Source organism: Seriola lalandi, unplaced genomic scaffold (assembly GCF_002814215.2).
Source record: "Seriola lalandi dorsalis isolate HSWRI2012SDOR001 ecotype SW California unplaced genomic scaffold, Sedor1 jcf7180002054230, whole genome shotgun sequence".
NCBI classification, from domain to species: domain Eukaryota; kingdom Metazoa; phylum Chordata; class Actinopteri; order Carangiformes; family Carangidae; genus Seriola; species Seriola lalandi.
In genome coordinates, this window is record NW_019524783.1 from 103,207 (window position 1) to 120,469 (window position 17,263).

At 39.3% G+C, this 17,263-nt stretch overlaps 1 protein-coding gene across 2 annotated transcripts; it reads right to left on the reverse strand.

Annotated features, from left to right (window-relative positions):
* Positions 1-1,730: 1,730 nt before the first annotated feature.
* On the reverse strand, positions 1,731-14,920 carry cul5b (cullin 5b). Of its 2 annotated transcripts, none has more exons than XM_023404186.2 (19): positions 14,870-14,920; positions 12,116-12,225; positions 11,916-12,015; positions 10,700-10,876; positions 10,456-10,597; positions 10,041-10,186; positions 9,259-9,339; positions 8,758-8,851; positions 7,469-7,599; positions 6,665-6,772; positions 6,499-6,563; positions 6,269-6,401; positions 5,870-6,001; positions 5,644-5,767; positions 4,898-5,073; positions 4,610-4,771; positions 4,331-4,449; positions 3,128-3,251; positions 1,731-2,921 (listed from the first exon to the last, which is right to left on the reverse strand). In XM_023404186.2, the coding sequence occupies exons 1-19, from the start codon at positions 14,891-14,893 to the stop codon at positions 2,727-2,729; spliced, it is 2,343 nt and encodes a 780-aa protein (XP_023259954.1). In that variant the 5' UTR covers positions 14,894-14,920; the 3' UTR covers positions 1,731-2,726. The 2 variants fall into 2 exon arrangements, with proteins under 2 accessions (XP_023259954.1, XP_023259953.1); XM_023404185.2 differs by having other exon boundaries at positions 8,713-8,851.
* Positions 14,921-17,263: the final 2,343 nt, after the last annotated feature.

The following is a 17,263-nucleotide window of genomic DNA, read 5'->3' on the forward strand; positions in this document are numbered from 1 at the left end:
CTGACATTGGGTGAGAGGCGGGGTACACCCTGGACAGGTCACCAGGGCTGACATATAGAGACAAACATCTGTTCATATTCACATTCACACTTATGGCTTGTGTTTGGGCAAGATGAAGCTAATTTTAGGTAAATGATCTTAAATTAAGATTAATAGAGATTCATTTTTAGTTGAACATTCATGTAGAAGAAGTGCATTTATTCACACTTGCTGATTCGTTCCTTCATTCCTTTGTCAAAGCAGCAGCTGGTGTAATGTTGCTCTGGCACCATCTATTGGTCAAACACTACTGTTTTAATACTGCTGTTGTCTCCATAAAGGGGAATACATACGAGAGTGGAACCTATTCTCACGTCAATGTGAACCTCACGACTGAGAAAGAAGCCCTGATGATGTTCAATAAGTCACTGTGGACATGCAGCTGAAGTTAGTTGAATTAGCCACACAGAAGTCAAGATGGCTGGGGACGGGGACTTCACTGAGGACTCCTGCTAGTCTCTGAGGGTGACGGCGGATGTGGTTACTGTTCACCTCTGAACCACCTGCTGGCAGAAATAAGAGCAGCATTCATTCAATTAGTGGGATAGAGAACTAAATCTTTAATTTTATCTCACCTGTTTAGCATTCGAAACAAGTATATAAACATTTAACAAAAGGTTCATAACACACTATAATGTAGTTGTAAGTAGATATAAGTGTTTATTAATGTATTTGTCAACAGCTATGACTCGTCCTGCGGACACCCAGAGGTGGAGGCTGCTGGTTAAACATAATGAATGACAATGTGAACAGTGATACCTTATCAGATATGTTTTTCTACTGCACTGGTTGTTCTTCAGGAACTTACACTGTAGATAAAGACCCATGCATTGTGTGCAGTTGTTTAGATATCAAATTAAAAAGATTACATCAAAATTAAAAAAAAAAGAACTAAAGAATCAGTTCAATGCTTCAGTACAAATAACAGCCAAACCCAAAGCTACTCAACTTGGATGGGAAACTTTTATAAACCGCAACTGTGTAGTATATTTTCAGGATGTCCTCACTGCACAGACTTTCAGTGGATTTGTAGACTTATTTTAGCCACTCAGACTTCTTCTGAAGTCCTTTGTTCTGAATACAAAGCCTCACAACAATGCTTTTGATTTATTAATTGATCTACATTCGTTTCTCTGCAGGGTGACGATGGAAATAAACTCCAAGCTGTTAGTGTTCATGTTAATTTTTCTTTTCTGCTACATCGCTGTGATTTGTCATCTTTTGCTCTAGTTGTTGTTCCTCTGTTGCAGCCAAACAGATCCTGTCTTCTCAGTGACCCATCACCTCTGTCTAGTTCTCGGGCATATCTTGTTTTTATACTCGTACTGTTCTTACACTGCGGGCCCCATTTCTTGCCTCTCAGCAGCTGCCAGATAACCAGCGGAGACTCAAGGAGTTGAAAAGATAATTTCTGCGGTAGGCTATCTGTTCTGCCTGTTTCAAGTCTTTATGCTAAGCTAAGCTAAATGGGAGCTGGCTGCAGCTTCTTAATTACTGTACACACATGAAAGTCGTGTGGATCCTCTTGTCTAACTCAGCAAAAGAAATTTCCTAAAATGTGTGAACTATTCCTTTTAGTGTAAATTTGGTGGAGGTTCCCTTTAAAACATTTCCTGAAAGCTCAAACTATCATTATTCTGAGGATATAATTAATTGTTTGCCTGAACGAGGATGAATGACAAGCCAGCATGTAGTTTTATAATAAGGTGCTGTTTATTTAATCATTTCATTATTCACATCTCATGGTACACTTTCTGATAGTTTTGAATTGTAGTATTTACTGTGTGTAATACTGACCTCAGCCTCTTCTCCCAGGCTTCCTGCAGAAAAAGGGCTTTCGCAAACATGAGCTGAGCTCCCATTTTAACTCCATCGCCACCTCTGTCCCTGGGTACATCTGGTGGAGGGAAATGGACTCTGGATTATAGCATTATGCTAATTTTTTCCCACCTTGTCCTTTTTTCTATTTTTTTACCCATGGACAGAGGCGTGACGTGGTTCAGAGTCGGCTCTACATTGCTGTCTGGTTCAGTCCTGCAAACTGTGAAGTGCTTATCTGAATGTCCGGATTAAGTGCTTGATCACTTTAACTATGACTGCAGGGAGTCACGACAGCATCAGGGCCCCCGCGATACACCAACTCGCTGGATTAAAGCAGCGTCGCCTTTGAGTGAAGAGGGCTGTGTTTTGTTCAAGGTTCAGGCGGTCTGGGTTTGACGTGGGTTAAAACTGGACTGCAGATATTTTGAGATCCAAAGTTCCTCATCTTTTCCTGTCAGCATGCCTTCAGACTTGCACAAGCATCGAGCAGGAGTGTTGTAGTAGCTACCCAGATGACACACCATGGCATCAAAAACAGACCACGAACAATTAACAGTCTCATCTGGACAGCAAAGGAAACTCCCTCCAACTAAAAACAGTTACAACCACTTGGTGCAGACTCCCACTCCAACTTTCGCATTCTTCTTTTTTTCTTTGTACAACTTTAAGGCAGGAAGTTCCACTTTTTTTTAAATAGGTCTCAGTCTTAAATTCATGCCTCCCTGCACAAGTTTGGATTGTTTTTTGTTTTTTTTGTTTGTTTTTTTTTTTTTAAATAGAGGACGGGGAGCCTGGAAGTACTCTAGTGTCCATCAGGCCTGATCCACGGAAACCAAAGTCAACACAAGTCATCCTAATGTGTTGTGCTATGCCATGTAGATGAAGGTGTTTATATCGGTCTCATCCCGCTTTATGTACTTGTGATCTATCAGCCACTCGATCTGCTCCTTGATCATCTTCTTCTGTGGTAAAAACATGTTCTTTAGGATCTCTACCAGCTCCGTCTGCAGCTGGGCGTTGTTGATGCGCTTCCTCATCTTCATGATCTGGATTATGGCCTCCTGGACATGGGAAACACAGAGAAGTGTGGGTCACAGAGTGCCTTGTAAAAAGCTTGTGACTTTATACAAACAGAGCAAAAGACGTCTGCTCAAAGTCCACGATGGGAAATGGAAGATGAGAACATTTATTCACAGTAGGTGTTGTTACCTAACAGAGGAGAGACCAGCAGCAACTTGACCTGCATGCTGCGAGCTCATCTCCTTACCTGTGTTCTTAGTATCCTGAGCTGGACGATGCCCTCGTTCTCCTCCTCTCTCATTCGCTCCGTGGTGAGCTGCAGCCGACCAATCAGGTTAATCTTCCCCCTTTTCTGAACCTTTGAGTTTTTTCTGTAAAGTTAAATGAAAAATAAAAACCAATGTCCTGCATCAATGAACAGCTGCATAGTTTTTAAATTAGAGGTTAAAAGGACAGGAAACTTGATTTAGACTCTGCTTCTTCCATATCTGCAGTATAAGTAGATATACAGTACTGTGAAAAAGTTTTAGTCACTTCAGATATTTAGATTCTTATCGATCACATAAAACCATCGGGCAACAAGTCTGAACATACAGCCAGAGTCATAAACAACTATCCTCAGAGACCAGAAGAACAAGGAGTCCTGCAGCAGATGGTCTGGCCCTCAGAGCCCTGGTCTCAACATCATGGAGTCAGTCTGGGATCACATGAGGAGAAAACCTGAGTCCACAGAAGAACTGAGGCAACTTCTCCAAGATGCTTGGAACCACCTACCTGCCAATTACCTGAGAAACTGTGCACATGTGTATCTAAGAGAACTGGTGCTGTTTTTTAAATTCAAAGGCTTGTCACAGATAATACTGATTTGATTTAGGTTTGTTGCACAAAAGCCATTTGTAAGCACTGCAGATACATTTGCAAGTCCTAGAATTGCATTACGTGGGTTGTAAGTATGCCATTTGTTTTGATAAGCTCCATTTGTTAAATTTAACATAAAAGGAAATGGTCTCGTGCAAGTTTGCATGTTGCAATTTTTAAGAAGGGGGTGGGGGGGTTCACCAAGTTCAACCCAACAAGATACTAAATGAAAAGCATCTATGGGCAACATGCGAAGACGCCTCCGCTTAATTGTTTACCAGTTTGTTTTCGTATCTTCTTTTTGGAAGAAATTTTCACTAATAAGCACATTGGAATTTTTATGGCAAAAAAACTGATTTGTCGTTAAACTGTTCACTTTACACTGAAGTCAGGAAAGTTTCATTTTTTGAACACTAATCAGTCTAATGACTGTCAATCCCACATCAGAGGAAACACCCTGGTAAAAGCTGGTTTCATTCCCTGTGACTAAATTTCCCAACTGGTTAATCTCAGCATTCAAACCAGGATATACAAATATGTGAAGAACAGAGAGGCGTGTTGAACATACTGACATGAACATAATGTTCCTTACATGAGAGAAAACTCCTGGTTGACGTAGAATAGTGTTCCTTCTGCAAAGTCTTTAGGTGAAGACACCACCGGGTCGTACGACAACACCTGCCGCTTCAGCTTGGGAAACGCCACCAGAGACTGGGAGGATGAAAAAGGTAGTAGAAAAGGTAGAAAAGTCACTCCAATAGCAAAACAACCTCGACTGTAAAACTTGCTGATCACCTTGGCAAATGAACAGTTTTTATCTTCATCATTTGTCTTGCAACATCTATCTACCCCACCCAACGTCTTCCTTTACCCAGAGAGTGCGCCGCAGCTCTGCGTCCGGCAGCTCAGTGGCGAGCTTGAGGTTTTCAAAGCTGATCCTCTCCCTGGGCCTCTGGTTCCAGGCAAACAGCACAGCCAGCTGAAAGGTGGTCACCTCCAGATCATACTGGCCCACCTCATTCTTAAAGGTTATCTGGAGAAATGAGGGATGTTATATTTAGTATATGTATATCTATCCAGGAGGCAGACAAGGCTTCCTCTAAGTACGAACAGTAGGTGTGTGTGTGTGTGCTTTTCTGTGCAGATGTGTTGCACTCACAATGCCGTTGGACATGAGGTGATGCCAGTGAAGCTTCCTGCCACTGTGGTTCTTCTTATAGAAGTCCTCTACCTCTGGTATCAAGTCCTCCAGCTCTGTAGGAAGAGAGACGAAAACCTTCTCGCTGCTCCTCGACCAAGCTCCAGCATTCAGGATCTTTATGTTGACAGAGTCGGCTGCAGGGGAACACACAGGGACATCCTAGTTTTTATCTTGTACAGACTTACAGCCTTGGAGTACACAGGCTGACACAGGCTGTGATTATTACAAGGATTTAAAACCAGCATTAAAGTTTTGTCATTACTTTGTGTGGAACTGCGAGTAGTGTTGAATTAAAGGAATAGTTCAGCATTTAGGGAGATATGGTTTCTATTTTGCTCTCTGTGTAACAGTCCAAAGATATTTAGTTTACAGTATAAAACTGAGAAAACCCTCATATTTGAAGTTTGAATTAATTAATTCGAATATTTGATAAATGACTTAAACAATCGATTATCAAAACTACTGACAATTGTCAATTTACATTCTTAACATTCTTTCTTTTTAAAAATGCACGAAAAGTGCAAAATAAAATCAAACTATTCCTTTAACAATCAACAGATTATTTAGTTCAGTTATTCCGAATTAGTCAAAGATAATTTTGATCATCATTTAAGTCATAAATATTCACTGGTTGCAGCTGCTCAGGCTTGTGTTGTGTGAGTGAGATGCACCAATCACTGCCTGTCTCCAGTTGTACCTCTTACCTGGTAAAGCCAGCTTGTTGTGTTTATGCATTTCTTTGAACGACTGGTTGAGGTCCTCTGACACCTTGATGTCTTGAAACATCCTGGCCAGCTTGTTGACATAGTCAGCTGGCATTCCTACTTCCTGTTAGCATAAATGACACAACAGTTAACAGTTATGTGAAAAACAGGAAATGTTGGTACCACACACACACACACACACACACACACACACACGGGTCCCTACCCTGAGCCACTCCACCATGTTCTCCTCTATCTCACTGTCCGCTGAGATGTCCAGGATGAGCCGACGGGTCAGGTGGGCTTTGTGGTAGCGCATGAACACGTCTTTGTTCTGGACGTACTTCAGCACTAACAGCTGTAAAAGAGCACACAGATGTTTGCTGAAAAAAAACTTTTGTTTTTTTTTGTTAAATGCTCATTTTTTGTGGCTGTGCTTCAACCAGATCTGGCAGCTTTGTGAGTTTCTGCCACAAAGTCAGATGTCTGATAAGATTTTTGAATTAAATTCTGAGAAAACTGAAATCTTATTTGGCTCTGACAATCTTTATACATAACTGCAAGGGCAAATGAATACAGGGTTAATAATCACGATACAACAAAAAAAGGACTCCCTGATACATACCACTTCCTTGAGCTTGGCCTCAATCTCTTCAGAGGTGAGCTTCTTGCTCAGCGGGGTCTTCCTCAAGAGCATGTCACAGTAGTTGGCCAGCAGCTCTGGACATTTAGATTCTGGTTGAGTTTTCAGACCTACCCTGTAAACACAGGCACAAAAAGAAGAGTGTAGTCAGACATCTTTTCCTTCATCATTCAAATCAAAAGCTGGATCTCACACAGGGAGCGTTCTCTTACCCTTTCTGCTTCAAAGGAAGTTCTAATTTAAATATAGTGGCGTCATTCACAACAGCTTTGTACGCCTGTAAAGGGGTTTGAAAAATAGTTGAGAACATATTCTGACAGGTGCATCCTATAGTCACACTGTACTGTTTATGGACAAGGTGGTAAAAGTTGAGCTCACTTTGTCTCTGGCTGTCAGGAAGCGTGGGTCGTCCTGAAAGGCCTCTTTCACCAGGCGACTGAAGCGGTTAAACAAGGTGAGCAGCTGCTCCACATATTTCTCTGAGTCCTGCAACAAAAAACAGGTTTAGAAACAAAGTAATGTGAGTGTCAAAGTTCATTCTTAATTTTAGAAGTAGTATTTTGACAAGCTCTCAACTTCACGTCACATTGAATTTTCGTTATCTTATAAACAAGTTATATAATTAAAGAATAGTTAACACTGATGGATACTTGGTGAAATGGCTAAAAGCAACTGATAAACAGCAAAAACAGATATCTTAAAGTAACAGTTGAAATAGTTTGCTTAAAGTAATGAGTAAATAATTAGTAGATAATTGAAAAGTAATGGATAAACAATTAAAAAAACTTGGCTAAATGTGAGTTTAATGCTGTAGGTATGTCTGACAAAAAGGTGGGAAGCACCTGGCTAAACAGTTGGCTTGTTTACAGCCCATCTGATCATCCTTGTGCTTGTGTTTCTTGCCCTGTTGCACTTTACTGTAGTAATGACCCCGTATTCCCAGATGTCAGTAATTACTTTGGTGAGAACAGCGTTATCACAGCTGATAGAGAAGACGACCAAATCCCCGAAAGTAACACAAAGTCTCAATAAACTGGAATCAACATTTAACATCGACATTCAACTCCATTTAACGGCTGTTAATTTCCCAACCTCATCAGTACGTGTGTGTGTGTGTGTGTGTGTGTGTGTGTGTGTGTGTGTGTGTGTGTGTGTGTGTGTGTGTGTGAGCGTGACACCCACAGAGGTGATTGTCTCTGCTGAAGCCACCATATCAGCCAGGCCAGCGCTCATGATGTGCTCCTCCAGGTCCTTCAGCATGGGCTCGATGCCGCTGGGCACTTTGTCCATCAGAGAGAACATCAGGTGCAGCTCTGTGGGGGAGGAAAGATTATTATGAAAACAATTACACAGACACTAAAGAGACTAAAGTGAAATTCATGTTTTTTATATTCCATTGATTAAATAAAATATAAATTCATGGATATTAAATAATAGGAATATCCATTAGCCAAAACCCTACACAGGTAATTCACCACTAGTGTTACCAGGTTTGTCTCACAGTGTAGAAATAGAAGTATAAGAAGCATTTAAATGCTGAGCTTTTATTTAGCAGCTGCATTATAAAACTAGCAGAGGATGGGCTACTTTAAAATCCATTACTGTGGGTGCTCTTTGTCCACTTGTTAAATTAAACTGTAAGAGGACCTGGACACACATGTACACATACACACACAAATGCATTAACAAATAATGATGGGTGGTTAATGCAGCACAGAGACCGAGCCTCAATTATAAATTATAAAAAAGTTCTTCAGTTTATACTTCAAATGTAATCTTAAGATAATTCATTATTGTAGTTTACAATTGAATCCTGAATAATGTCTAGAACCAAAATGTTTCATAAGCTCATTTCCAAGTCCAAGTAGATTTTAAGATCCTGTGAATCTAAACTGAACTGCAATTTGAGTTTAGAAGGAAAGTGGACAGAGGTTTGACAAATAGCTAATATGGCACGATTCCAGCATCTAGAGAAATGAAACCTCAACACTGTTTTGGTAAGACAGACATGTGCTCCAAAAACTGGTAAGAACCAAAAAGCTGGCACGATATCTCTGTTCAGATGTAATCTTATAAACTTAAACTTTATTTTGATCACATAGTTCCTGATTTAAATACAAACTTTTGCCAATTTTAGACTGTATTTTATTTAAGCAGAGGTTTTGTGCGACTGCTTGTGTTTAGACGACACTTGACAACTTTGGCTTCTTTCGATGGACCAAATATTCTAAAAGTAAGGTATCAGGTACATGTTGAGGTATGTGCTGCTCCAACTGCTAGCTGATAAACGTGGGGAAAAAAATCAGCTGTCAAACTACAATAACTGACTAATCATCGCACATGTTCTTAAGAGGTGGAAACACACATGGATGTTCTACAGGATGCTGGACAAGAAGGTTTGGTCAGGGCTATTTCCTGGTGCAAACCTGAGCTGGCTGAGCCTTTGGTGGGAGCAGTCCTGCCGTACTCACTCTCTGTCTCATTTCGTTTAATCATGCCTGGACACTCAGCTAAGATGGTCTCCTTGAATGATGTTACCAGCGCATTGACGCAGCACTCCATTAACTAGGAAGAAAAACGGAGAGGAAACAATTCAGGAGAAATGGATGAGGGACACAGTATGTGCAGTATAATAATAAAAAACAGACATTGTTATTTAAGGAAATAGTTCAACTTATTTTTTTTCCTGAGAGTGAGATGAGAAGAGTGAAGAAGAGAAAATATGGGTAGATAAATATTTATATATTCACTGTATGTGGAGCCCTGCATAAAAAAAAAAAGAATATAAGCTTTAAAAATAAAATTGAAAAATAAGCAAATAAAAATGTAAAGACTGAAGAAGTCAATGTGTAAAATGTAAAACCCAAAAACAGCGGGTTTGCAGTTTGTAAGAAATGGTGTACACCCTTTTTTTATGGATCAAAAGTAGACTTTTCAAAATAAGATGCAGCATACTGATGTGTAATACTCACTGCTTGTACAGAGTTACAGTCACGTCTCGTCTCCAGGTATCGAAGTGCACGTTTCTCTTCTTCTCTCAGCTTTGAATCAGCCTGGTGAAAATTCACACACATTTACAATATTTATTACATTTACAGACATTTAATGCACATAAAATACTCAAACATATATCTCATAAAACACTTTGTTTTCTGTTGTGAAAAACAGACTAACAACTGATCAACTTCATACAAACAGTGTTCAAGCTTTGACCAAACTGTGACCGTTTCTCAGCAGAAAATTAACATTAATGGTCCCTGCTGTGTTTAAACAGACAAAGTGCATGAACGTTGTTTGAGTTAGAAAGGTTGCAAGGATCATCAAAACAGGGAGTGGAAGCCTCAAGTCTCAGGTTTCTGCTTCATGTTGTAAGATGTAACCGTAGGACAGCAGTTTACTTAAGTGAACTGTAGATGGTTGCGCTTCAGCTTGAGCAGAGAGCGAGATGGAAACCTGAGTGTATGAGAGTGCAGTGATTACGAAACGGTTTTAACAGGGAGCAGATATCAACCCTTGTATATTATCTACTCACGACTAGCAGATAATCATTATAAAAATGTATTTATGTCTCATCATCATCTCTTTGTTTTACCCATTTTTGGACAGAGATTGGCTTGAAAAGAAAGTTAATCAGCAGTGGCAGATACATATTTAATGAAACAGGCAGAAAACAGTGCGTCTATCGAGGATCCTATCACTCATAGTGAGAAATAAGTTCTCCTGGCCTCAAAATACATCTATGACTCATACTCACATATTTCATGTAGTTTTGGACCCCATTTTGCTGGAGGTAGGCGGGTGCCTGTGTCCTGTAGAACCTCTCAGTAGAATCCATGTACGCCTTCTCAAAGTTGTCCCTGTAGATCTGCAGCTTGTCATCGGGGTTGGAGCACAGGTTCACTGCACAGGGGACAAAGTAAAGCGCAACCGCAGAAAAGATATGGAGAGGTCAACAAGTGTCTGGGTCAGGAAAAAGTTTACAGGACAGTTTACAAGATTACAGGGGTAGAAGATGCATTTATTGTGACTCTGTTGCAACCAGAGGTCTGATTCTGGACAAAGATTTTGATTCACACAAAAAAATAAAAACTGAATGCACTCATGGACCTATGAGCCTCTCTGGGTTAATATACTGGAACAATAAGGTGACCTGTGTTGCTGACTCTCACCGTAGGACTCTCGCACTCCAATGACCAGCTGGGAGTCAAATGCCTCTCCCAGCCTCTCAGCGTGGACGAGCTTCATGGCGCTGTCCTGTAGCCGGTTTTTAATGTTGGAGAAGATGGACTCGTTCCACGTGTCCAGCATCAGCTGCACAGTGAGTGATGTAGTATTACTCACAGAATGATGTCAATGTATACAGATGACACACATGTATTAACTCTTTGATTGCCCACTCCTGCTCCTCCTCACCTTGCGGACGATGCTGTCCTCCACGTTGGACTTCTTGTTGCTTCCTTGCTTGCCCATCAGAGTAATCTCCAGCTGGCAGAAAGGCTTGGGCAGGATGTCACACTGTGTGAAGAATTTCCTCCACTCCACTATGTAGGCTTTCAGCAGCGCTGTGTCATCCTGGTGACTCAACACCCGCTTAGAAAGAGTGGGAAACATAGGACAAGGTTGATTACCATCTGCAGAATATAACTGATATTTAGCAGGTAGAAAATTAACAAACAACAAAATCAGTTACTTATTTGCTTTGTAATTACAGGGTGTGAAAGTATGACAGTAGATTTTGACTCAGTTTTCTAATAATCAATCAACAGAACATGTTAAGTTTTGGTATCACAATCTAAGGTCAAGATTTAACGTGAGATCTTCCCTGAGCTGAAATTGAACGGTTATATTTTCAACAATCACAGGTTGTGAAAAGAAAAGAAACAACAACAGACTCCAAACTGAACAGATTAGTAAACTGCACAATTTAGGGACAATCTTAAAGTCTTCCAGAATATGCATCAAGCATTCAGTATAAAAGCTGGGAGTTGTTTAAAATAAATAAATAGGTTTTAAGTACTGTAATGCAGCATTTAATTGTCATAAATGCTAAAAAAAAAAAAAACTGATTGATAAATGATGCCAGAAATATAGTGGAAGAGATTCTGTAATATCCCATGTGCTTTACTTAGTAGATTAAACACAAGAGTCACAGGATTTGTGCCTTTGTGAAATCCCCCCTTGATCAATCTGTTCACTCCATTTATAAATTAATTCAAACACATTTCAACATCAATTTCTTTTTCTACCACATGATCCTCAAGGAATTCTGTAGAAATGCATCAAAAAAGCAACAAATAAATTATTTTCTCCACCGATAGTAGCCTCAATAGACAGAATGCAAAGCCATGAAATGTATTTTTTCATTAAAGGCTGTGTAACAAGCTATTCATTGTTTGCAAACTTGCTAGACGGTTATATATATATATATGTATATATATATATATGTGTGTGTGTGTGTGTGTGTGTGTGTGTGTGTGTGTGTGTGTATGCTGGAATGGATCTGTCTAAGTGCTAATTAAAACACTACCAGGATGTAAATGAAGTGGACTAATGGGCGAATGAGAGACCAACAAGAATGTAGTTTAGACATGATGCCGGAACAAAAACCCCAGTATGGTCCTAGTCTTACTGCTTGTGCTTGTTTGATGAAATCTAGGATGTCCTCTTTGAGGGCCTGGTGTATCTTAGCGGGACCTTTGTCATCCCACAGGCATACAGCATGGACGTCTCTGTGGAGACAAAGAGGAGACACGATGTTACCTGTCCCTGTTTTACTGGGTATCGGAGCCAAAGCTGAGAGCAGATGCATTCGAGAATAGGTGAACTTACGAGAACAGGTCAAACCACTGTTGTTTGGTGACGGACTCCTGCCGCAGGAGCTTCAGTACTATGGGACGCATCAGGTCCCATTTATCCTCAAACTGAAGGGAGCCTTTGTTCTGGGAACACACAGGAGGAAGTGAACTACATGAATCAAACTGTTGATGACCTTTACAGGAGCTGGGACTTGTTCATTAAACATGTGAAACACTGACAACACTAGATCAAAACAAATTATGTTTTAATTACAATTTAACATTACACATTGATATTTCTGCTGCTCTCAGGTTATTTGCCTAAACAGTGAGTGTCACTTAAATAACATAATCACAAAAACAAAACAAAAGAACAAAAGTAACAAAAATAGCATTTTGTATTTAGAGAGCTAAAATAAATTCATTCTCTCTGGTAGACTTTCATGGAGTAGTCCAGTGGTTAGCTGAGCTTTTGTGTACAGGATTTATCTTAACTTACTGATTAATGTGTTCATTACTATTCTAACTTTCATTTAGGGCTTCACCAATCTGCTGATTAATGTCTAAATTAATCATTTAGTCTTTAAAACATGAGACACAAAACAAACAAATAAATCTCTTGTTTTGTCCAGCCAAAAGATGTTTAATTTACTAGAGCATAAGACTAGTAAAAACAGAAAACCCTCCAATCTGAGAAGCTGGAACCATCAAATGTTTGTCATTTTTGCTTGAATGATTAAAAGGTTAATCATTTATCAAAATAGCTGCCAATAAATGTTCTGTCAATAAATTAATCAATTCATCAGCTAATTGTTGCAACTTGACTGTGGTACTCTGTGTACATTAGATTTCTCCCAAGTGGTCTGAGAGTGCAGTATATGTTTGTGGTGGTGGAACATTATTCCAGACTTTTAATTATTGATTGATTGGACTCTGTCTGGTGAAGAGTCCTCCAGTGATTCAGTATTGCACTTCCAAAAAATAAGGGACTCACCAGAGACCAAATAAGCCAAAACTGATGCAGCAGAAACTGAGACATTCTGACTTTGTGTCATTAGTATGAGCCAAGCTCCAAAAACAATGGATCCTATATTTCCTATAATGTAAACCAACCAATTAAATGAATAAATTTGCTCGGTGGCCTTGAAAACAAAAAATAACTTACAGTTAACTTGCAGTTGGATTAATGTCTGAAGCACAAATTAGTATGTTAGGTATAGAATAAGTATGTTGATTTCTAGTATACTAAGAACCAAAACAGTATATAGTACATTTAGTAACTGTACATAATATATACAGCTGGTTTGTATTTAAAATTGGGACACAACCAATGTCTTTCAAAGGCTTTCTGTTATGATTTTGTAGTCCCCTGGCCCAAGCTGATATAATCTTTATGCCATCATCATCATTTTACAGACGTGACAAAGCTCTCGTCCAGTGCCACAGAGGAATACATTGTGCAACTATTTTCACAGGCTAACTGGTACCCCCATGACCTTTTTGAGCAATTTGTGCCGGTTCCTGTTTTAATGCACTGGATATCTGCTGAATTTGAGTGTTGTGGATATGGATAACAGAAGTTAGCAGACTGCAGTGTAAATACACACGACCAGTCTTAACCAATTAGTTGAGCGTTTTATTTCTTTTAAGAATAAGACACATTTATAACCTTTGTTATTTTAGGGTTGTATGCGAGGGCAGCTGCCATTTTCCCATGAGCCCATGAGTTCAGAGTGCTAACTAAGACATAGCAGCTCATGTTAATGTAAACTGTTTTGGCAAAGAAATACTGCTATTACACAAATGTATGTTACAAATATATGCACTTGCAGTAAACAGTGACCCGTTTCATTCATGGTTGGATTCTATTGTTATTGCTGTTTTTTCCTTTTAAGTCAGCACGACATATCTATTATACTGCTAGTATTATTACAAGATTAAGTTTATCATGGAAAGGGATAAGGGAAAGGGACTAAATATTTTAATTAAGAGGGGCTGAACTGGTAGATCATGCTAAACTAGATGTGAAAATTAATCATAGGAACATGAAAGTAACTGGATGTGTGTGATTGTCCTCATGTTGGTACAATGCAAGGGATAACAGAGTAGAGGTGGGGATAGCTAATATGCATGTTTTGGCAATGCTGCCTGCCCAGCATATACAGCTGCTATTGCTCCTTGTTTTGACTGCAGTGTCATTTCCCTATAACCGGTCCACTGCTGTAGTGTGTGACTTCTGGCTGGTGTGTCACCTCTCCTGCGTCTATGATTGACTTAGTGAATTACTGAAATAGCAGCAGAGGATTAAGGTTCACTCAATGCATAGAAAATACTACTACGACAGTTGCTTTAGGCTGCCTTTAGCATGTCTTTCAAGGGGCTGGTCAGCTACAGCCTCCTTTGCCACTGACTGACAGATGATATGAGATCTGTAGCTAGCGCATACACGGATTAAAGATATATTCTAGCACAGTTTGAGCTAACGATATGTCTCCCATCCGTTCACAATCTCGTTGTCTCTCCGTCTCCCCCGTCCCTTCCTCTTCCCTTCGCATTTAGCTGTGTTGTAGCTATTCTATGTAGCTAAAATCACTGATATGCACTTAGCTAATGTTAGCCAGATGTAACTTAACTGCTCCCTGCTGAAGTCAACACTGACAGCACAGCCGCGCACAGGTGCAGTGTGCTGCTCGTAAAGGTTAGAGCTAAACGCCGATATTACAGTACAAAAGTGACAAGCACTCCGGCGACCGTTAAAAACAAATAATTGAATTGAAGTGGGTCCTACCTTTAGCAAATTAGACGTCGCCATGTTCCCTCAACTTATCCTCTCGTAAAGTCTCGCGAGAGGTAGTCGACGGGTGAAGATGAACCTTATCACATCACTGACTAAGGACTTGAGTTAATTATAAAGAAAACGTAGTCGTAAATCAATCATTTAACTTAATACTATTGTGTTAATTCACATATATTCTTGTTTACCTCAAGCTCCTTTTATGAATTAAGTTGTAACTTTCAATCATTTGTCTACGTTTAATATTTTTATTTCATCTTGACAGAATTGACACATGATTGTATATTGAGTAAAAACACATGACGTTTTCTACAGACAATAAATCATAATGCCAGGTCTCTGCAGAGCTAATTCAACTCTTTACCTCATAGTCTATCTTTGAATGACCTTTAGTCCACTTTCAGCTCTATCTTGTAAAGTCTAGAGAGGGAGCGTAACAGGCAAACTGTACCTGCACCCCATACACTGGGTGCAAATCTGGAGGCAAGAAAGCTGTATTTGTGCAGCTTCAAGGACGGTTATTGTTTCATGCAATCAGTGTGATATTTGTTATCATTCTTTCTCTGTCTGACAGGCATTTCTCACACAAACGAGGGATTCTAACCTTCATACAAGGATAACAACTGCGGTTTTGGAAAAACAATAAAAATCATTAAGGTTGATATGGAAGCGAATAATGTTTGGAGAAATGAAACGTTACTTGATGATTCAATAAAGGTTTTGAGACAGATTTGCTGGCGACAGGACAAAACAAATTTTAATTAATAGGTTCTCATCATTAAAGGCATGATTCATCTTTTAGCCCTAAATATAACCAATGATGGATGAAGGACTTTACTGCTTAGAGGATACTTTATCCAAGTAGAGAAATATCACAGTTTAAAAGTACTCGATTACAAGTCCTGCATTCAAAATTTATTTAAGAAAAAGTATTAGCAGCAAAATATACTTAAAGAATGAAAAGTTCAAGTACACATTATTCTGAATAGTCCATTTCAGGGTTATATAATTATATCATTGCATTATTATTACTGATGCTTTAACATGAAAGTAGCATTTAAATGTTGCAGAAGATGTGCAGAGAGAGAGAGAGAAGGTGGGAGTTGAACCATGGTGCTTAGGGCTCAGGTCCATGTGGTATACAAACAAACAATATTGTTTTGTGTCTCTTATAAGTTTGTGTCTCTTTTTGGTAGTTTTGTGTCTCATTTTGCATGACTTGCATCTCTTTGTGATGCTTACATACTTTAGTTATGGAACATTTTAAGTTGCAGGAATTTTGTGCAGTGTTTTACAGTGTGGTATTAGCACCTTTACTGAGGTGAAAGATCTGAATACTTCCTCCATCACTGATCAACAATATGATAACTAACACTTGTCTTTGTAGTGTATGTAATGGAGTAAAAAAAATGGAGTATGACATTGGAAATACTCAAGTAAAGCACCTTTAAAAACTCAACAGGAGTTATTCCCTCTTTACTCTCATCAGCATCAGATCAAGTTTGACTGCACGGTATTGACGTCACGAAGCTTTTCCTCAACCAATCAGAGCCCAGGAGGCGGTGCTAAGTAACACGAGGCTAGATTGATCTTCTCTTGGGAAAGAAGAATCTCCTCGTGGATGTCAGTGGTGACATTTTGGCAAACATGAAAATTAAACACATCTGGAGAGTTTCAGCACATCTGTCATGACTGAAGAAGAAAACGTATGTACACATAGATTTGTTTTGTTCCTTCATATTAGCATTTTATTCAGCTATTGGTAGTTTAGGGAAGCCCATTCAATGACGCTGTCACTCGCGCGAACACCAAACTTCATTGGAAAAAAGGAGAGTTTAAAATTGCTTTTGTTATTGACGGTTATTCATTCACGTTTAGACATAATTTTAATATTACTAGTGACGGAGGGCTACGTTTAAATTCGGGATATATCTAATATTGCAAATTTCGCTTATAGTAGTTAAACAGTTTCCAAAATGTGCTTACCTGTTCACCTTAAAACGCCAACGCCTGTAATGTAAACAATTGTGTAAATGAGATATAAAATGAAAGTACAGTGATGTAGCTTAATGCCGAATTTACCGCAAACCCAAGGCAATTCGTTTGAATCTTCGCTTTACGTGTGTATTTTAGACAATATTAACATAAAGTAGGTTCAGTGATTCTGAGGTTTTGGGGGCATATTTGTCACAGCTGTACTCGCGCAGAGGACAGGCTCATTGTGCGCCACAATTTTGGTGAGAATCATATTATGAGATTAATGAGGCACATGACATTCCTGTGGAGATTTGGTACCTGTTCTGCTTGGTTAGTCTGATGAAGACAGTAAGTATAAAAGACGCTCATTCTTGAATTTTCTTTTTTTTTTTTTTTTTTTTTTTCAAGGTT